Source organism: Trichosurus vulpecula, chromosome 4 (assembly GCF_011100635.1).
Source record: "Trichosurus vulpecula isolate mTriVul1 chromosome 4, mTriVul1.pri, whole genome shotgun sequence".
Taxonomy (NCBI): Eukaryota; Metazoa; Chordata; class Mammalia; order Diprotodontia; family Phalangeridae; genus Trichosurus; species Trichosurus vulpecula.
Window position 1 is genome coordinate 155,469,980 of NC_050576.1, and position 21,965 is coordinate 155,491,944.

The window sequence follows — 21,965 nt, forward strand, 5'->3', positions numbered from 1 at the left end:
CTTTCATCTTGACTTCTTGTCTCTTAACAGCTCCCTATTTTCACAGTTTCTGCAACTCTGGCTTCTTTTATATACTTTACTCAGTATACTTAACCCATTGTTCAAAAGGTAATAAAATTTTAGGCTTGAAAGGGACTTTAGACATCATCTAGTTCAACCTCCTCAAATTCTAGAAAGGAAACCAAAGCTTAGAAAGATGAAACTAATCTCCCAAGGTAACATAGTTAAGGTATATGTTGGCAAATGTTTAACAATTTGCTCTCAAAAAATGCACATAATATGCTTTGATTTAAATTTGCATTATTGACATTTTTCTCCAACACTTTATTAAGTCTAGAAATCAACAAAATAATAAATCAAGCCATAATCTGTAGCATTTGCAAATTTCCCAGGTGTAACTTCCCAGCAGTGAAAGTTTAACAATTGACACTTTGAGCTGGCTCTGGCATGCCACTCTAAGTTATGCCAGACCTGGGACATAAACTTAGATCTTCTCAGTTCAGATGAAGTGTTCTTTTGACTCCACCACGATCTGTCATTTCACTTTTGCTAGTCCTCCACTTTGTATTTCTTGACGTGGTACCTCAATCTGATTGTTCCACTTTTGTTCCCAACTGATGAATGTTACTCCTCCTTAAAGAATAGACTGAAGATGAGTTCCAAGTACTATCATTTGAATGATCAAATGGGTCTGGTTAATTTACAGAGCACTTCCTGAAAGGTCTTCTCTAGCTTGACTTTATTGGACATTGCTTTAACATTTTCTAATTCTTTCACTTATTCAATTTTTAAAATAGTCTTAGCAACATGCTCTGCATCTACTTTTACTAACAGAACACCTTTATGCATTTTGATACTGATAACACAAATTACTTTTCCACTATTTCATCACCCATCTATTTTTCCTTCCTTTCTTCATTCAAATGTGTATTAAGCACCTCTGTTGTGAATGACATAATGCTAGGCACTAGAGAAAGACCCAACAATTAATACATACAGCCTATCCTCATAGAGCTTACAGCCTAGTTAAATAAAAATAACTGCTATATAAACTATGGTTACATAATAGAGTCAATGACCTCCACCCAAGTCTTCACTATTACAAGTATTTTTTTTAAACTGTCATTCCCACCACCCTCACTTAAAACATAATTTAATACCTGAAGTTCTCAATGACATTTCAATCATTATTCATTTGTTTTCCACAGAGAACTCAAATACATATGGGAAGGTGCTTCATTAAGATAATAATTTGAAATCAGGCCACCCCTGAAGGTGATGATTTAATTCACTACTGATCTGCTTGCTACAAGCTGATACATAAAAGTTAGCTGCCCTGGTCTATTGTTTTGCACCCCTCTTCTTTATACCTGGTTTACCGGAGAACACAATTGATCAGTAACTGATTTTATGGACAGTACTAACAGCCAAAGGCCTCCCCCAAACAATCAGAAATCCCCATCTGAATTTCTGAATGACAAGATTTCAAGCTAAGATTCATTAGAAAGCACATTTCCCAGGTATAAATACTCAGCAGTGAAAATTTAACAATTGACTCTTTGAGCTGGCTGTAGCATGCCACTCTAAGTTGTGTCAGACTCCATATTAAAGTCACAATAGCACAAATAACATTGAGCAAAAGAAAACACTTGCTCATAAACTTGAGGTCTCATTAACTGAGTGAATTGAGAACATAACAATATTTGGCATAAGGATTTTTTCATGATGGTGAATAGATTATGGAAGAAAGGCTCCCTTGTACCAATGAAACTGGAGATAACTTCCAACAAAATTGAAAATAAAATTGGAAACAACAGGACTTTCCTGGGAAAAAATATAAAAGCATGTTAGAAAACCAGAAAGTATAACAAAATTTGTGGATCTGGAAAATGAAAACCAAAAAGAAAAAAGGAAAAAATATTCAAAAGGAGTAGAGGAATTCTTATTTAAAAGAAAAGACAAAGTAAAATTCCCAAAGTTTGGAGGTAAAAACTTCATTGGAACCAACATAAAACTAAATATAAAATAAACTAAATGTAATATAAATTATAATTATAAACATAGACTATAATATAAACGAAACATAAAGTGAACGATTATGATACAAATATAGAACTAAACTAAACATCAAACTAAAATGGGATTTAAAATACCACAATGGAAAATATCAACATGTATAAAAATATTTAAAATTAAACTAATATGTAAAAGCACAAGAAAAGTGAATATGACAAAACTTATTCCAACCAGCATCAACAAACTCAAAGCCAGATACAGATATTATATGTCAAGACTTTAACCTCAATGATTAATTTTTGGGGAGAGGCATTTAGGTTAAGTGACTTGTCCGGGGTCACATGCCTAGCAAGTTTCTGACCCTGGATTTGAACTCAGGTCCTTCTGATTCCAGGGCCCATGCTCCACCCACTTAGACACCTAGCTGCCCCAAGTAATTAATTTTTAAATGCCTCTTTTATTTCTTTTGCCTCAGTTATTCTGTCTTGTATTCTTGGATTTTAAGTTTTTATATGTAGCACAATTACAATGGCCTCATTCCCCCAGGGTGAGGCCAGCTACATCACACCATCAGGGTCCTAGAGGAAGCCCTGAAGGGTTGGATTGCTATTTCCCAATCTAGTTTTAGAGGGCAAATCAACCTTAACACCATCACAATCAATCTTATGCCCAAGAGATGATTAAAATGACCTTCCAAAAGTAGTTTTAACTGAGGACTGAGTAGTAAATTCAGTCTTTTTGAGCTTATGCAGAATGTTTGGCATGTAATCCTTGCATGGACACTGAGGCCTGGATAAGCATTCAGTAACGTGTTCCAGTCTGCTAATGATATGATGAAGAACAGCCCTTTTGATTGGCGTTTTGGACAAGGCACCAATAGAGCAGAATCTATTCCTTCTATTGGTTTGACTTTTACTTTCATTAGAAAGTAAAGGTAATTCAGTGAGAGAAGAGAGACAATGATGTAAGGGTAAAGGTAATTCAGTGAGAGAAGAGAGACAATGATGTGAGGGTAGAGGCCTTGAACCTTCCCCATCTGAGTTAAAAGTATGTCCCTTGAATACAGGGCTCAGTTTTTTGCCTTGGCTTTTGATCTTTTGTCTTGAGTGAAGTTTGAAGGCTAAAACTTTATGTGTTTTGGAAGTTTAAGAAAGCAATGCATCACGAGGTTTAGGAGATGAATCCATTCATGCTGGGGGTAGTAGCCAGCCAGTCCATCTGTGAAGGCCCAAGGAGGGAGGAGTGACCTTTGAGACTCAGCCCTGTAATAACTGAGACCAGTGTTTATCCTTCAGAGATGCTGAATTTGGATCTGAACTTGGAGGGACAAATGCTATGTAGAAATTACATTATGTTTGAACCAACTCTTCCCAAGGACCCATGGAGCATAAGGGAGAGTGTACCCCTGATATCTTGGGGAGCAAATGCTTATATTTCTGTTCTTGCTATATCTTCAAAATAAATATCCTTTCGTAAGAGATAGTTCATGTGAATTGGTTAAATAGAACTGAGTCTAGTCACTGGTGGTTAACAGTGGGAAGGGGGGGGGGTGGTGGAGGGAGAATAAACTGGATTAGGGACTTAAGCTGATAGCATTAGAGAAGAGACAATCCAACCTCACTAGGGGTGCCCCTAGAGCCCTGCAGGTAAGATGTATTGGAACTTACTCCAAGAGAGTGAGGTCAAAATACTCACTAAAAATTTAAAAAAATTTCAACAAGAGAAAAAAACCAGTAGGGAAAAAAGGAAAATAAACTTTAAAAAATCAATTCCCAAGGATGAGTCACTGACATATAACATTGGTAGAGGACCACCACGTATAATACTTAAAAGGGGTGGTAGAATGGTGTTAGGCTCCCATATATAAGAATCTAAATAGGAATGTTTTTAGTTTCCCCATGTGAAACTCCCATAGATAATACAGGTTTAAGGGGTGTGTGCTCCACTCCATGGGGAGCATCTTCCCTTATTCCTGGACTTACCTCAAGAGCTTATTTCTACTAAGTCTACAGGGTATATTTACATGTATGTTGTTTATGCTTATAGACACTCTCCTATTTATGGAAGTTTGTGCTTGCCTAGAGATATGATCTCACTGTGTCTCCACTGTGATTGTGACTTCCACTTGGAGTCATAATCAGATCTTCTGCATTTCATCCTCATTGAAGTCATGGCTTTACAACTGGAAATTGCAGGGATGCCCATTAATTGGGGAATGGCTGAACAAATTGTGGTATATGATTGTGACGGAATTCTAATGTACTATAAGAAATGATGAGCACAATGATCTTAGAAAAACATGGGATGACTTGCATGAAATAATGAGGAACAAAATGAGCAGAACCAAGAGAACATTCTACATAATAATAACATTGTTTTAAGAATAACTTTGAGCAAATAAATAATTTTGACTATCACAAATACCCAAATTAACTATAAAGGACATTATGAAGAAACATGCTGTCTGCATCCAGAGAAATAATTGATAAAGAGAAATATGTATGGAATAATTTTACATAGATATAACTATTTATGTCTTATGTAGCCATCGTTAGATTGAGGGGAGGAGGTAAGAAAAAGAAATTTACGTGATAATTTTATTATATATTTAAAAGGAATCACAAATTGTACATAATATATTTGCAGTTTCATGTCATCATTTTAAAAAATTATACTATGATATGGAAATGTTTGTTTTTTCCCATAAATTAAAATAAAATTAAAATTAGAAAAAAGAAATATACACAAAAAAGAAAGGAAGCTGGCTGCTAAAAGTGCTAGTTTCATAATAGTTCTCATTCTGTGCTAGCCACCTTGAGGTCACATACACATATACTCTGTTTCTGGGCAGCCCCCAAACCCAGAATAATGGGTAGTTTACAGATGCCCAGAAAGCTACACTGCCAAGTCACAAGTTGTGGGTTTCAGCTATAATTAACTATGACCAAAGTTTGTGCCCTAGTGTTAGAGCCCCTTAGAGGGAAGAGAAGCAATAAGCATTTCTATGGCACCTACTGTATGTCAGGCACTGTCATAAGTGCTTTATAAATATTGTCTCATTGGAGATAATGAGATGGCCCACTGGAAAGAGTAATGATGTGGAGTGAGAGGAGTCAGGGTCGAATCCTGCTGCTGTCACTTGTGATCTGAATCACTCAACTTCTCAGATGCTCACTCTCATCCTGTGTAAAACTAGAGGGCTGCACTAAATGGCCTCTAAGTCCTTTGATCCTAAGACTTTTTCTAGCCTGCTGCCTCACTGCAGTGTGGCAAAAAAACAGCTGGCCTCCATGACAGGTCAATTCAGTCCTCCACATTTATTGAACCACGGGGATCACTACCATTGCCACATTTAAACCATTTGATTCAAACAATCAGAAGATCAAAAAATAACTGGCCAAGGTTTTCATATTTCAGTTACTACTACTAATAGCTAACACAGATATAGCACTTACTGTGTGCCGGGCGCTGGGCTAAGCACCTTACAATTATTATCTTATTGGAGCTTCATAGCAACCCTTAAATGCTATCATTATCCCTACTTTACAGATGACGAACCTGAAGCAAACATTAGTGAAGTGACTTGTCCAGAGTCACACAGCTAGAAAATATTCTAGGCCACATCTTAACTCAGGTCTGGAAACTGAGGCAAACAGAGATCAAGTGACTTGCCCAGGGTAGCACAGCTAGTATCTGAGGCTGTATTTGAACTCAGGTCTATTCTGCCTCTAGGTCAGGTACTCTATCCACTGAGCCACCTAGTAGCCTTACTTCATGAGTGAAGTACATTCTTGTCTACCTTTTCAAACATGATCTCTTCTTCCATCACTCCGCAGATGCCTCTGCCCAACACTAGGAGATTTATTCTCTCAGTGTCCTAAGTGTTTGTAGCCTGGAAGGGGATGGCATCTATCAGGAGCTGTCCAGTGAGACTGCTGTATGTTGAAAGAAAGGAGCCAGCCCTAATCCGGGGGAGGCTGCCAGGTGCGGTAATAGCCAGAGTTCTGGATGTGGAGTCAGGAAGTCCTGAGTGATATATTTAAAAGGAATAGCAAGCTGTACATGATACATTTTGCAGTTTCATGTGCAGTCATTTTTTTTTTACTGTACTATGTTATAGAGATGATTGTTTTTTTTTCCCATCAATTAAAATAAAATTAAAATTAAGAAAAAGAAGTACACACAAAAAGAAAGGCAAAAACAGACTGTACCTTCAAGGAGCTCCCGTTCTAAGGGAGGAGATAGCAAGTGAAACAAAAATAGATGCATATGAGGTAATCTTAGAGGGAAAAGCTCTGGTACCTGGAGGGATGGGGTGGAGGAAATACCTGCAAGGCCTCCCACACTAGGTGGTCTTTGACCCTAGTCTTGAAGGAAACCAGGGATTCTAGGAGGCAGAAGTGAGGAAAGACAGAGCCTTCCAGGTTTGGAGGACAGCCAGTGTTCCTCGAAGTGCAGGGGATAGCAAATTTTGAGAAAAAGCCGTAGGATAAGATTGATTCCCCTAAGAATTATATACAGATGTGTATGATTGGCTCAATCATGGAAATTCAAGCTAATAAGTGTGTTTTGGTAATAAGATCTTAAATGTGGATTTTTGCACAAAAAATTGTGTAAGATAGTAGTACAAGTGAAATTATATCTCCTTTGTAAAGTATCTGCTGGTAATTTCAAAAGGAAGAGGAGTTCAATTTTATGGTTGGACCTTCACATTTTAAAGGTTTAAGGATAGTAACAGCAGATGATATATAAACTGAAATACTCTGAAGTTTCAAAAAAAAAAGGAGAACGAAATTTAAGTGATTGTACTAAGTTATATTAAGTTAGAATTGTCTGAGAATTTCTAGATCTGAACCAGAGAAGCAGAACTCTCTTTTACTATCTAGGGATCAGATCACTACAATCCGGCATCTGGGATTTAAAAAAAAAGTGCTGCTTTAAGTGGACATTGGGAATATGTAACTGTGATTTAAAGTTACTTTGTATACAAATTGTGCAATTAATTGCTGGAATTAAATCAGAAACATTTTAAGCTTTGTTAAGAATGGCTTATGGTTTATTTTGTAAATGCCATTGAAGAGACACGGTATGACTAAAGTTTATGATATTATATGTACCGTGTTACTGGGATACAAGGAAATTTATGATGTTCAACATTGTTAATAATGATTGCATTACTTTGTATGGTTCATGTTTAAGTTTTCTTGGTTATCTAATGTGTAAATGTGAAACACGTGACATGCAAATTTCCCCCTCTCAATACCAGTCTATTGTGAACCATCTAAGTAGTTTGGTCTGTACCTGACTCAATGTAATTGTGCAGTTTTGTGAATAATGAGAAGAACTTTATCGTATTTGTTTAAACTCAGCTCTGTGTGGCTGGGATACTGAACCATTTATTGTACTGTTTGAACTTAGCCCTGTGTGGCTGGGACCTATGTTGTGCTGTTTTTCTCTCAATTATCAAATCATGTGTGTTCTGGGAGCTCCTGTCAGATCTGACTACTTCTATAGCTGCCAACTTGTGGATATGGACTCCTTGATCCTTCTGTCACATCTGAGGATGGCCCCTGCTCCCTAGTGGACATCTGAGCCCATAGGAGACTTTGCCCTCTGGTTTCAAAGGAGCCTGAAGGGGACAGCATCAGATACAGGCAACCCTGCCAAGAGCCCGGACCAGAAGCTGAACGAAGAATTGCTCTTTCCCTTTCTGAGTCCCTTGCATTCCCAAGACTGTTTACCTGTACCTTTGGTGTCTTTAGCTTATTTTACTTAGCTGCTCTAGTTTCCCCATTATGCTCCCTACCCTGATCCCCCTTGCAACTTACTCCCTCTGCTTGTTTACAATTAGTCTACAATTACTACCCATCTCTGGGGATGTCCAACCACAGAGAGAAAAAAAAAAACCTGAATCCACCTAGATAAGGATTGTTAGAACTTTACCCCTGAGGAAGATAGAGGTTTTTCCATACCTTAGTTGGTCTTCAGGTGAAACTTTCAGTTTGCCTTTGACCAAAAGGAGGAAATGTGGAACGTTTTATACCATTTTATATCATTTTAAATTTCTACCAGACCTAGAGCCTGAATTAATGAGTAACTGGAAGAAGATCCAGGACCTGGGCTTCTTTGTTCTCTAGAGTTTGCTCAGGAGTAAATACCCTTACCTCTGTCAACAAGGCCAGATAATACTGACTTAAGGACATTCTTACCCCTGTTAGCCATTAAAGGATGAGACCCTAACCCCAAGAAAGACTACTTCGCTTAATATTAACTAACCTTTGTCAACATTCTTTACAACCCTATTCCATTAAGGGAAATTCTTGTACCATGGTTAAACATACATGGGGGCCATAAAAGTGAGGTAACACAGGCTTGCTGGGTCTGCTAAAATAACGTATATAAGTTTTCTCATTCCTTTGTTCAGAGCCAGAGTTTATGCTCTGAATCCTTGTACACACAAGTAAGCTAGCTTAGTTATGCTTTAAGGGAAAATAATAAACAACATGGATTTTTCTATCACCTAGCTTGTTTGCCTCCTTCAACCAACTTTCAGGTTTAACACTCTGTTTCTTCTGTGTGTGTTTTGTTTATTCTTCCTTAATCTTAGGTGAATGAGTATTGGAGGTGGAAGAGAATGGATTATAACTTTGTGAGTTTTGAGTGGCCAGAAGTGTCACCAGAGGTCATCATTTGGCCACAGAGCAAGGAAGAGAGAGATTCATCTGTGCCAGTAGACCGTTTTCTCAATTTTTCATCTTGTCAGGAAGGTGATAGATTACACGTGAAGAATGAGATACATATTTTCAGATACGACTAATGTATGAGATTGTTTTGCTTGACTATATTTATTTGTGACAATGGAAAGCTTTTATTTTAAAAGAGTTGGGGAAGGAGGTAGAAGTGAAGAGGTTTAATTAAAATGATGACGGTGGTGAACCATAGGTTTCTAGGGGCGCTCATGACTCCAAAACACCAACATGCTGGGTCCTGCCTAAAGAATTCGACTCAAGCCTTCTCAGCCAAGGGAAAAGACAAAGTTTATTAGGGATTCACCATAATGGGTTGTCTTAAGAAATCCCACCCTTTGTGATGCCTGTTTCCACAAGCGGGCCAGATTCAATCTACTGAGCAAGGTCCATGGCCTTAGGGGAAGGCCAGATCCAGTTGGAAGACTCAAGGAGAGTTCAAGGGGGCTCCCAGAGACTGTATTCCAGGTTCAAGGGGGTTCCCAGAGATTTTGCCCTCATCAGAAGGTTAGTGATAATGATATGGGGGAAAAAAGAACAAAAAGAACATTGCACAGAAGAGAGCAGAAGGAAGTTCAGAAGGGGAAACAGATGAAACAGAGCAATGTCAGAACTACATTGTTAAATTGAGTAAAATACACAATCTTATGACAGTGAGGATTAGGGAAGGAGGCAAAAGGAACCAGTGTTGGGCAGATAGAGAACATGAAAGAATAGGGAGCAGTCAAGGACATAGATGTTCAAAGTGAGGGTGACATGTAGGTTTAATTTAAGTAGGGAGGTAAAAAGAGAGAAAATTGTATTACAAGAAGGAAGTGACAAAGTTCAGGACTTTGGAGAGAATGTGTTTGCTAGTCATAGTAAGGTCTAAGGTGTGGCCATGCTGTTATGGTAATTAGGGTAGGACTTTTTTTGCTGTTCTTCTCTTTTGGAATGCTAAGGCCATCAAGTGCCTTTAATGAGTCTTACCTTTGTTGGAATGGGGCAGGCAAAGTGGGACCCTTTTCTTGTCTTTGTTTTGGAGTGCTTCTCAGCACTAAGGCAATCAGGAGTCATTGATCCAAAACAAGGTATATGACCTGGTGCTAGTGATTGAAGAGCTTTTCCATACCCTAAATGCTAAGTAGGCCCTGATCCCTCAGGGCCCTGAGCAGAGTATACATGCTAGAAGATTAGCATTTCACCTTTGGGGGTACATTCATTGAAATAGTGTTGGTGATAAGACTCTGGGTAGCCATTGAAAGCCTCCTTCCCCCCTCCCCCACCCTGCTTTGAAAGACCTAGATGTTGGTGCTTCTCTGGCAACTATGCATTGTAATTTGGTTAGACAGAAATCTGTCTGTTGAACTGTTTATATTGTCTTGGTTTGTAATTTCTGTTTGTATTTATTCTAAAGTTTAGGGTGCTGACTTTTTTCCCCTGAACTAAGTGAATGATATATGTGTGTTTAATTAAAGTGAGATTGTAAAGCTCTTAAAGTTGCTTTTGTTAGAAATATGCTTGATACTGAAATTCTGGTATGAAGAACAATTTTGTTATTGAGGAATACAAAGGAATTGGTATATGTTCCTGGCCAGGAGTGGACTCCACCTTCCTTTAGGAAGAGGGAGTGGGGAGTACAGGAATGAGACCAACTCTATTCTCTTGGGTCTGCTCCCTTCTGGGTTATAATCTTCCCTACATGCCCCTGGCATGTTCTCTTCTTGATACGTACAAGCATGTCCGCCCTCCCTTATCATATGTCCCATGTTCAAAAATGGTGGAAAACTCCTCTCTGTGGGTGTGTGAGGTAATATTCAATTAGCCAATTAAGCATGCATGGTAGCCATTTGACCCAGTTTTCTCTTCAACCTTGACCGTTATCTGACCAGTTTAGACCAATTTTCCTAACATCCTGGATATGCAGTTTCTACAAAACCACAAACTCTCTTCCCATTGGCTGGGGACCCCCATACTGGTTAATCTTTACTCCTTTCTTTCAGCTGACACTTAATTAATTATTCTGTGGAACTCAATTAACTCTTTTTCTGTGGAAACTTAACTTTCCCTAATTTTTACCCATCTCTCACACTTTCCATAGAAAAGCAGATCAAAGAAACTGTGCTAGCAGCCCTCCTGTGTGCTGGTGTTATTGGCGTTACACAGCCACAGTAGTGGCAAGTAGCATTGTTGTTACACCATGGTGGCAAGAAGCTATAGTTGGGTGCAGAAGGAAGTTGTTAGAGCTTAAGAAATCATAAAAACAGCATATTAGAAAATTCTGGGACATAAATCCTAAAACCTCTAGAGAGGATGTTAATCATGAGTGTTGTTTTTCACTCATTTTGGTTATGTCTAACTCTTTGTGATATGGTGTTTTCTTGGCAAAGATACCGGAGTGGTTTGTGTAATGTTAATGGAATTTGAAGATCTTCCCTGTCCACTAATAGACCTCCCGTGGAGCCCTGGTGCAGCACCAATTAGGCTCTGGGCCAAAGGGATTTCCACACTTTTCCAATTAAGTGCTAATTTCCAAGCTTCTTGGCACTAAGCCAATCAAGTGCTGAGTCTTTGATTGGAAACAGTATATATATTGTATTACTTGGAAGGAGAGGTGTGGGTGGAGAGAGAAGCAGGGGGAGAGAGAAACAGAAGGAGAGAGAAACAGAAGGAGAGAGAAACGGAAGGAGAGAGAAACGGGAAGGAGAGAGAAATGGAAGGAGAGAGAAACGGAAGGAGAGAGGAATTTGCCTAGGGACCTTGCTTGCAGGGAGGCTTGACAGAGAGAATGCTTCAGATGTTGGCCCTCCCTGGATTGCTGATGAGTACCTTGCTGAATCTTGCCTTCTGATATCCTAATAGTAATGTCCCAAATAGATATTTTGGTTTGGTCTCGAAGGAAGAGTTTATTATATTTTGCAAACCTACCCTGGGAATACGTATGCATAGTCACGACAGCTGCTATGGGTATTGCATTGCTGTTAGTTTGCCATTTCCTTCTCCAGTTTATTTTACAGATAAAGAAACTGAGGTAAAAGGGTGAAGCGGCGTGCCCAGGATAACACAGCTAGTACATGTCCTGAGGCTGAATTTGAACTCAGGTCTTCCTGATTATAGGCCCAGCCCTCTATTCACTCTATTCACACCTAGCTGATCTGAAGATTGACAATGAGTTCAGGGTGTTACAATGAAATTATGTAAATTTGAAGGAAGAAATCATATTGGGCAATAGCAGGAGAGATAAAATACAATTAAATCCAACAAATACTGTTTAAACATCTACTGTGTGCAAGGAATTGGCTAAACTCTGGGGATACAAAGGCAGAAATGAAAACCAGGCCCTCACCTCAAAGAATGGACTGTGAACAGATACATTAAAGTAAGGAACTCAAAGATTTAGAGCCAGAAAAGACCTCAAAGGCTACCATTTCCAAATCAGGCCTGCAACCTGGCCACCACTCTCATCTCCCCCAACCAGAACCTTGGACTCTGCCTCTCAACTCATTCTGAGCTCTGATAGGTAAGCTTTCATCTCACCTTGCCAGGCACCAGACCTCCATATCACTGATGATAGCCTCCTACCTCCACTGCTTCCCAGTTCCTCTTTATGCATTATACCTCCCTCTTCCCTTACCCCCATTACAATTGAGGGCTGCTTTGCATCTGTATTTGTATCCCCAGTACTTAGCACAGTATCTGGCATGTAGTAAGTGCTTAATAGATACTTTAACTATCCAGCCATAGTCATAGAGTCATAGTATCATAAGTCTAGAGTTAGAGGGGACCTCTGAACTTATCTAATCCAATTCTCTCACTGAACAGAAAAGGAAAAGAAGGTCCAGAGAGCTTAAGAGCCTTGTTCAAGGTCACACAGGAACCAAGAGTTGTGATTTAATGAGATTTATTATTCTCCCCAAACTCCATGCCCAGAGGAATCATCTCATGTTGATTCTTGGAGAGAAGGGAGTTTAACCATTCCCGAATCTGCCAATATCTAGTTTCAGAATGGAGCAATGATCATGTGTAGAACAGGAGCACAGCAGCCTCTGTTATATCTCGACTGCTGCTATAACCAATGTGAGTTCCATAGCCATTCCAGTCGAAGGCAGAGAAATCCCCACACTGCCTGGGATTCCCTTCTGGGAAGAATCCTCCTCCACCAATGCAGTGCTGCAAAGGAGAAAAATAGCAATGAAAGAACCATTGGATAACTATATGTAGTAAGAGAATCTGTCAAGGGAAAGAAATGCATGGAATCCCTTGGTCTCACTGATATGTATGGAACTTACAAAATGATCATCGGATTCCTCAGAATGCTAGCTGTCCCCATGCCTGTAGTTCCCACCCCTCTCCTCCTTGATTATGGATAATGATTACCCTGAGGACCTAGTTCAAATGCTACCACTTATGGGAAGTCTTTCCCAACAACCCAGGCCTTGGTGACCCCTTCAGCTAGTATGAGTTACCCATCCACTTAGTCCTTGTAATGACTCTCCTGGACACAGGAGAAAGCCCTGGATTCTAGAATTAGAGAACCGTGGTTTGAATCTAGGCTCTATTCCTCCTTGTGTGACTTTGGTCAAGTCAATTTCCCCTCTCTGGGCCTCAATTTCCTCCTCTGTGGAATGACTTGCCTTAGACATCCTATTTGGTGTTTAAGTTCAGAATAAAAATGAAATGAAATGCAAATTACTTTTTAAAATGAGTACCTTGTACTAGGTGATGTCAGAAGCCACCAAAATTTCTAAATCTGTGAGCTAAAATTATCATGTATTCCCTTGCATTGTTACTATTTTCCCAAGTAGATTATGAGTGCTTTTCTCTTTTATTTTTTTAACTAATTTGTTTTTTTTTCAACATTCACTTCCACAAGATTTTGAGTTCTAGATTTTCTCCCCATCTCTCCCCTCCACCACCCCAACATGGCATGCATTCTGATTACCTCTTCTCCCAATCTGCCCTCCCTTCTATCACCACCCCCTTCTCTTATCCATTTCCCTTCTGTTTTCCTGTAGGGCAAGATAGATTTCTATACCCCATTGCTTGTATATCTATAGGTGCTTTTTGATCAAGAACAACCTTTTCTCTTTCTATAGCTTAGTACCTTGCACAGGCAGCAGCAGATTGGACAAAAGGCTGGCCTTGGGGTTTGGGGTTCAGGTCCTGCCTCTGGCACACACTAGATGTGTGACCCTGGTTAGATGATTTGTCCTCCTCTCACCATCCCCAGGCTATGCTCTCAGATCCTAAGCTATAGACTAAAACTACTTAGTTTTTTTTTTATACCAGGAATTCCCACACAGATGAAATAACAAGTTTGGACACCAAATTTAAAAGACTTTGCATAAAACTGATACTAAGTGGATACCAGCGGTTAATAATTTTGAGATGAAGTGTTTAGAAAAAATTTTCTGGAGACAGCTAGGTGGCGCAGTGAGTACAGCACCAGTCACGGAGTCAGGAGGACCTGAGTTCAAATGTGACCTCAGACACTTGACACACTAGCTATGTGACCTTGGGCAAGTCACTTAACCTCAATTGCCCTGCCTTCCCCCCTCCAAAAAGGAAAAAAAAATCCTGTGAAGCTTTATTTCCATCATCTGCCAAGTTTTAAAAAAAACTTGGGCATAGAAGTGAAGTATGCAGTCTTCAAGTCTGATGCATTTGAAAGGAAAATGGTTCCTAAAAGCATTAGTCTCTTCAATAGTTTTCATCCTGTGCCTGGCCGCCTCGAGATAACACACATATATTCTGTGCTGCCCCCAAACCTCGAGCCATGGGTAGTTTGTAGATGCCCAGAAAGCTACATTATAAATCAGAAGTTAGGGTTCTCAACTGTGATTCAGTATAACCAAAGTTTGTACCCCAGTCTTAGAGCCCCTCTGAGATATGGAAGGGGACCTGGCATCTCTTTCCTCCTTCCAAACTGAGGTACAGGTGGCCATAGGGTGTCTCAACTGCATGTGTGAAGACTACATCTTGAGTTTTTCACATCCTATTATCACTCTGATCGAGAAGTGGAAAGTCATTGTGTGAAGAGAAGCTAAAATACAAGATGGATGGATGAAGAGATCTGCCAGGATAGAGCGTTTACATTCTTAGAATGAAAAGGTTAGGGGTGTAAGAAATGTGAGGAGGAGTTTGGTTTCCACAGAACTAAAGGTGTACTTTCCCCGCCCCCCCCCCCAACCCCAAGCTTTAGCAGACACCAGGCCTCAAGGTCGGTCAGGTGAAAGGTCAGAGGCTTGTACGCATGCGCATGCTTTTTGAGAAGGCAGTCAGGGGAATTAGAGAGGCCAAACCACTTGAATCAGTTCAAGCTTATCTAGAGACTGGTCATGGTCAAGAATCCAGGCCTACTGACTCCAATAATTTGCGTATGTTAAAGAGGGAAAGTAGGGGAAGTAAAAGAATGTAGTTTAATCCTAAACTAAGACAAGGAAAATCTAATTAACTTCACTTTTGCTTCTGTATCCTTATTATCCTGCCTATATATACTGTATAACCTAGAAAAACTATGTAAAAAATAAAGATTGTAAACTAACCATAACTCTAGCAGGAATGGAGGGAATGGTTACCCCTGCTCCTGCAGCTGTATCAGGGTGAGTGTTCCAGTGAGCACTACACCTGCTCTCTCAAGGAATGTAATAAAATGCCTTCTTCTGCCCACTCTGGTCCTGAGTCCTTTGGGTGAGAATGGGCAAATCACATGGATCTTCCTAAGGTCGAGTGAAGGGAAGCAATGAGCAGCGGAAGGTCATCTTGGGCTTACTCTCGGATCTTGCTTTGGGGTGTCCTGTGATCCTCACTGCGGTGTTAAGAGGGCTACCACTCCGGATTCCCTTGGGGAACCCTGTAGTCTGCGCAGCCTTCTTAAGGGGACATCACTTGGGTCTTCTGGCCCTGTCTCGAGAGCCTTGTGATCTCACTGCTGTTCTAAGGGGCCATCATTTGGGTGCTCCTAGGGTCTGACCCTAGGAAGCCCTGTGATACCCACAGATTAAGGGGGGGCTACCACTTGGTCCTGTGGTCTGCACAGCCTTCCTTAGGGATTATCACAGGGTTCTTCCTCAGGACTTTGGCCCTGCCTAGGAAGTCCAGTGATCCCCAAAACTACGTTTCTCACAGGGAGAAGCCATGAGGCAGCAGAAAATATTGGAGTTGAAAGGGAGCTTAAAGGTCCCTGGATTCTAGTTCCCACTTAATGCTAAAAATACATTCACAATCCTCCTGAAAAGTGGTAGATCTGCTGATATACCTCAAGTGATGAGTGCTCGCTACTGAATAAGGCAGCCCACTGTAGTGCAAGGTACTGTTCCTTTCTTATATGGACACTTTATTTGTCTAAAAGGCCAAAAATGGACATTTGTGTTAGAAAAGCAGGACCCAAAAGGGATGGGGGTGGGAGGGGAGGAAGCTCCTTATGTAAATGTAGCGAGAGGACCTATTTGAAGACAACTGAAGGGCAAGAGCACAGACTGGTACAAAGAGGGCTGCAGTGCATTGTTTCTCAGCAATTAATGTGAATATGACTTATTTTAGAACTTTGCTTTTTATTGCTGGAAAACGACAGCAAAGAACTGTTTTGAATGAGTGAATGATAATTATCTGTTTCATGCCTGATAGAAATGTGGATTTTGACTTTTTTAATCATTTGGAAGATGCAGATCACTTCATACCAGGAAGCACATTGCTTTAAAGTAGGACGAACAAAGAATAACAAGCCTAAATAAATGCTAAGTTTAAAGAGAACACTCAGACAGAAGAAAGGAGTCCAAAAGCCAGAATAAGTGGGGAAGAGCCTGAGGCAAAGAGAAATACCACTAAACTGAGAGCTGAGAAAATAACTTAGAGCCTATACTGCAGATGTAAGGATGGGGTGGGGTGGACTGGGGTAGGATGGGGAAGACATTCCTTGCTTCTGGGAATTGATTGGAGAAAAACTCTAATGCTTAGAGCTGATTGGAGGAAAGGCCAATTCATTCTGATTGGTAACAAACTACCGGGTATTGTCTGCCTTGTTCTTCAGCACCATTTGCAGCCTGAGAGGATTGAAATCTTTTATATAAAGACTGTCTCCTCTAAATTATCCTCTACTGCCTTCTCTGGCTGGAGAGGGAATAATTAGCCCAGAAAGCATGATTGCATAGCTCTATAGACCCTAGGTTTAAGGGAATTGCTTGTCACAAAAAGAATGGGATGCTTCTGGTTCACTAAAAGAGCTTCACAGTCTTTCTATAGCCCAGGAGTAGTACAAAAGGGATTTCATGAAACAGGATAGTGCAGAGACCCAAAAGAAGAGTGGTCCCACCCAGCAGGTAACATAGGGAGCAAACTCTCCCCTGAAGAGATTAAAGGCATCAAAACCTGTGGTCCAGAGCTATGAGTTCTTCCAGGCACATGGATTTATTTCCTTACTTATCTGTCACTGCTATATTTCTAAAGTTTGTGCTTACACTCCTTCTCCCTCCTGTCTGCCTCCTACACACACACACACACACACACTTCCTAATTCTATAATTCTGCACAACTCCCTTTGTTTTACTTTCCTCATCAGTAAAGCGGGAATGCCACCTACTACACAGGGTCATTACGAAGGTTAAATGAGACAATATGTATAAAGCACTTTGTAAATCTTAAAACACTATATAAATGTGAGCTTTTATTATTGTTGCTGTCATTAATCCCATTGGCTCAAACCTTTTTCTCTGTATTTCTCTATCTCTTTGTTTCTGTTTCTCTCTCTGCATCTCTCTCTTCAATGGACTAAAAAGAGGTAGAGTTGGTGTAAGGCTCTAATTTGAGCCCACTAGGTTCAGAGATTCCTGAATTGCTACTCTCCAAACCCTCTGATGGGTCCCAGGACTCACATGTTCAGTGTTACATCCAGTGACTCGCACTCCAGCACATAGAGCATTGGCTGCTCTTTCATTATTATATACCCGGAACTGGACAAAGCCTCCAACCAATTCATCTGGCAAGACATAAGAGAATTCGGCTGATCGTGGTGAAAGACAAAAATTCAGAGATTAGTTTCAAAGGAGCAGCCCTGGAATTCCCTCGGTGGTGTACCTTAAAAACTATACTGTAGCTTAACACTCTAATGATTTAGAGCAAGCCATCTGGGAGCAGGGACTCATGCTTTATAACTACATATGGAGACAGAAAGGAAAAGACCAATCATAGACATCACCAGAGAGTCCAACTAAGCCCTGGGCCTCAGTGAAGTCCCCTTGCTTGTCTGAGGATTGAAGGAAAACTATGTTATTCCTTTTATGGGCATGTCACCATCACAGTGCTAAGCTTAGAGGGATGAGGATAGCAGGTAATATTATGGTTTGGGGTTCAGATAACAAACACTCACTCTGGCCTTGTGGAGAGTAATACTTGGCAGTTTTTTCCGCATCACCAAAGTCATAGATGACGGGCACAGCTGGGCCATTGTCAGTCAGACACATACCAGCCCCATATTTCACTGGATACCTCTTCAGGAGACATAAAGTAACACCATGATGACAGGTGTTTGGGGATCCTGTTGAGCCCACTTCCCAGAGATGCTCCCTACCCACCTGGCCCATAGAACTCAGTTTACCTGATAAAGGCCAAACAGGTTCCCTCCCTGTTGCTCGAAAAAGTTAGTGGAGGTATGATATCTCAGCAGGGAACTCTTCCTCCATTGCTGCAGGGGAGACTTGTTGGGCACATGCCAGATGGCCAGGTCCTTGGCCTGGATGTCATAGTAACCTGGGTTCTAGAGGACAATAGGAGCCTTAGTCTGATGGTGTCATGAGTACAATTCAGCAAAAGTAGACTGAGGCACATTCTCTCCAAGCAGGATAACATTTCATTACTAATAGCGGTGCTACCTGCCAGTAGTATGGGTCAATGGTTTTGCCTCAGCTAGCCAAAGAACCCAAGATGGAGACTTAACTCATTTTTTATAAGATTAGAACAAATGGTTGAGGACAACATGATTGGTTACAAAGCTGAGGCATGGGGCACAATATGATTGGTTAGAAGTTGGGAGTGAGGGGCTAGCCACAACCCCCTCCTTCCCACCCATTAGAAGAATTGTTCATTGTTTGAGTTTGTTATTGGTTAAGAGATGGTAGGTCAGATTTCTTTGGAAAGCTAACCAGATATCCTTGAAGGATAGCTTGGTGATGTAAAGATTCTAGACCAGACTACCTGGTATTTACCTGCATCCCCCAAGGGTAACAGAGTTCCTCAGGCAAGAATAGAACAGCAGTTAGCAGGAGAACTGGATGTCTAACTTTAACTCATTATAGAACAGCTGAATTTCTGTACTAAGTTTAGAGACAGAACTGAGATTTAGGCAATAACAGGACAAAATCAGTAAATTGTAAATAGAATCAACAAAAATGATGAAGAATCAATTTTATCTTCTCAACGGCCTTCCTGGAGGTCACCTTAAGACTTGGACTGAAACTAAAGTCCCTTATTTATTAGACTGTGAACTTTGGACTCCCACTGATGATATGTCCAGTACAGCTTACAAAACACAGAGTCACAGAATTTGAAAGATAGGAGAGACCTCAACAGCCATCTTGCCTAACCAACATACCGAGCAAGAGGCTTGATGACCTTCAATGAAGGGGAACCCATCACCCCTCAAGGCAACCCATTCCACTTTTGAACAATTCTAATTGTTAGGCAATATTTTTTTCTGACATCCAGCTTCAATTGACCTCTTTTCATCTATTACTTACTGTTCCTGCTTCTAGCTTCCAGGGTCAAACCAAACACATCCAATCTGTCCTCCACTAAATAATTAACTTAGTCCTAGTAGGTGATATTCCTCCCATAAATAACCAAAGGATCACAAACTCTTAGGGGTGAGAATTCAGGACTCATCCAGAGGTAACTCATTCTAACACTCAAACAAGAGGCATTTGACATTCAGACAGAGAGGGTCTAGCAGGCACTCTGGGCATACCTTGTAGTCATCACTGGTAGCAGCTTCTGCAGATCCAAAGGTGGCATAATTGGCCCAATTCCCATCACCCTCAGAGTAGTCTTGTTTGTTTCCTTGCTGGCTGGACCAGCGATCTCCCTGGGTGCACTTCCCTGCCAAGTGATTCTCATGCACACTGGCCACCAGGGTCCAGCCACCTTCCCCAGACCTCATGTCACAGAAGGTCTGGTAGATGTTCCCATTCCCAGTCTGAAGGAAATACAGGCCATCTGCAGAGGACAAAGCCACAGAGGCTCACTCATTGACAGCACATGAGTAATCTTAGGGACATGAAAAGGCCTGATAATCAGAGGAATCACCATCCAGGGTTCACCCAGACTTGGGCCTTGGGACACTCTTCACTACAGAAACTCTTCTTTCCCTGAATCTGGGTGAGTGTTTCTGAGCTGAGGCTGAATCGGGTCATGGGAACAAGAGTTCCAACTGGAAATCTGTTATTTCAGACTATTTTCTGCACCATCATAACTCCCATTTGTATAGTATTTATGAGTTTGCAAATAGCTTTCCTAAACACACTACTTATTGTTCTCCTTTTACAGATTTTGAACCTAAGGCTCAGAGAAATTGTTATTTACTATAGTCATACAGCTAATTAATGTCAGGACAAAGCTGTGAACCTACATTAATCGGCTCTAAGTTTAGCATTCTTTCCATTATGTCACATATGCTTTCTCTTGCCCACTCCTAAAGAAGTCAACAAAGAATGGACTGAATAATATTAGTTATTTGCAGTCTTGAACCAGCTCTTGAGACCTTGTAAATGTGAAGTTCAGCTTCACAGAGCTTTTAACACTGATGTGCTGAGACCCATGAGGAATACTGATTCCCTAGCTTTTCTCCCATTTGGGATTACTGACCCTGAAGCCTGTGCTCTCTAAGCTTTATTCAAAGGATCATAATCTGAAAGGCTCTATCCTGCCTGGAATGATGCTACTGAGTGGAGCACAGGGCAGAGAAGAAATGGTGCCCCTCAGTTCTCTCCAATTTCATGGATCTAGAGCAGCCAAAGGGCAGCTAGGTGGCACAGCAGATAGAGTGCTGAGTGTGGATTCAGGAAGACTCGTCTTCCTGAGTTCAAATCTGGTCTCAGACACTTACTAGCTGTGTGCGGTCTTGGGCAGGTCATTTAAACCTGTTTGTCTCAGTTTCCTAATCTATAAAATGAGTTGGAGAAGGAAATGGCAAACCACTCCAGTATCTTTGCCAAGAATACCCCAAATGGGGGTCACAAAAGTCAGAAACAACTGAAACAACTCAACAACAACAACAAAAGTAGTCAAGAAAGAGAAGACAAAGGGGTGGGAGATTGTGAAAGGAAATAAGATGGATACAGCGTGAGGATGAAGCAGGTCTGTTGCCTTCTGACTTCTCTGTCTTCAGTCTGCTGAAGCTTCACTAGGGCTTCAGTCTCCTGGACAAACATTTGGTCGCCATAGTTTTACTGAGATGGGCTAAAACATGGTTCAGATTGCACTGTTGAGGACCCAGTCACCCAGGGACCATACTGATTTGTTTTCACTCACCATCTGACTCTGGACAGCGCTCTTTGATTTCCTTGCAACTTCGAGCTATGGATCCAGAGGAAGAATCACAGGTGTTTTGTAGGCTCAGCTGGAGACCTGAGTTTCAAAAACATGCAGAGAGTGCTTTAAGTTATTGGTTTGTTCAAGTTCCCACCACAGAGAAGAAGATCTTGGTTTCATCTGTCCTTCTTGATGTCCCATTTCAAACTTGCTTAAGTATGATGTCTAACCCCATGAAGCCTTAATAAATGTGGGGCAGTGAGAAAAGCCAAATTTCTCTCCTACAAAATTGGTCACATACAACTCTTTGCATACTTTTGGGCTGGTACCTCAACTTCTTCTCACTCCCATTTCTCCAAGGACTCAGAAATCTGCTGTCTCAAATCTGGGGTAGGACATGTGCTGACAAGAAACACCTGCTGTTGTCCTCAAGCCAGTTCCAGTTCCCTGTCTCCCTAATAACTTCCATGAATGCACCATGCAATGAAGAGAAGAATTTACTAGTAGAAAGTTTGACTTACAAGAACTGTCTACTATGGCCAGGAACAGCAATGTAGAAAGCCAAATCATTATCTTTCTAAATGCAAATATTTGTCACTGTACAGAGGGTATACAGGTGGCCTCTGAAACAGAGTGAGACTGAGGCTCAAAGTTCTGAGGAGCTGCCAACCAACCAGATCATTTGACTCCTCAGAAGTTAGAGAC

The 21,965-nt window shown here is 40.8% G+C and overlaps 1 protein-coding gene across 1 annotated transcript; it reads right to left on the minus strand.

Moving 5' to 3' along the window:
- Positions 1 to 12,679: 12,679 nt before the first annotated feature.
- LOC118848257 (intelectin-2-like) lies at positions 12,680 to 21,851 on the minus strand. Its single transcript, XM_036757081.1, has 7 exons — positions 21,782 to 21,851; positions 21,261 to 21,356; positions 19,699 to 19,946; positions 18,334 to 18,492; positions 18,106 to 18,226; positions 17,612 to 17,715; positions 12,680 to 12,911 (listed from the first exon to the last, which is right to left on the minus strand). Exons 1-7 carry the CDS (start codon positions 21,828 to 21,830, stop codon positions 12,759 to 12,761), a joined length of 930 nt encoding a protein of 309 aa, XP_036612976.1. The 5' UTR covers positions 21,831 to 21,851; the 3' UTR covers positions 12,680 to 12,758.
- Positions 21,852 to 21,965: the final 114 nt, after the last annotated feature.

Excerpts from the sequence above, each read along its gene's own strand:
- LOC118848257 (XM_036757081.1), bottom strand. The coding sequence starts at position 21,830 with ATGATTTGGCTTTCTACATTGCTGTTCCTGGCCATAGTAGACAGTTCT. Across the intron at positions 19,947-21,260 it reads GCGCTGTCCAGAGTCAGATG|ATGGCCTGTATTTCCTTCAG; the intron begins GTGAGTGAAAAC and ends TGTCCTCTGCAG. Across the intron at positions 17,716-18,105 it reads TTACTCTCCACAAGGCCAGA|ATGAATTGGTTGGAGGCTTT; the intron begins GTGAGTGTTTGT and ends ATGTCTTGCCAG.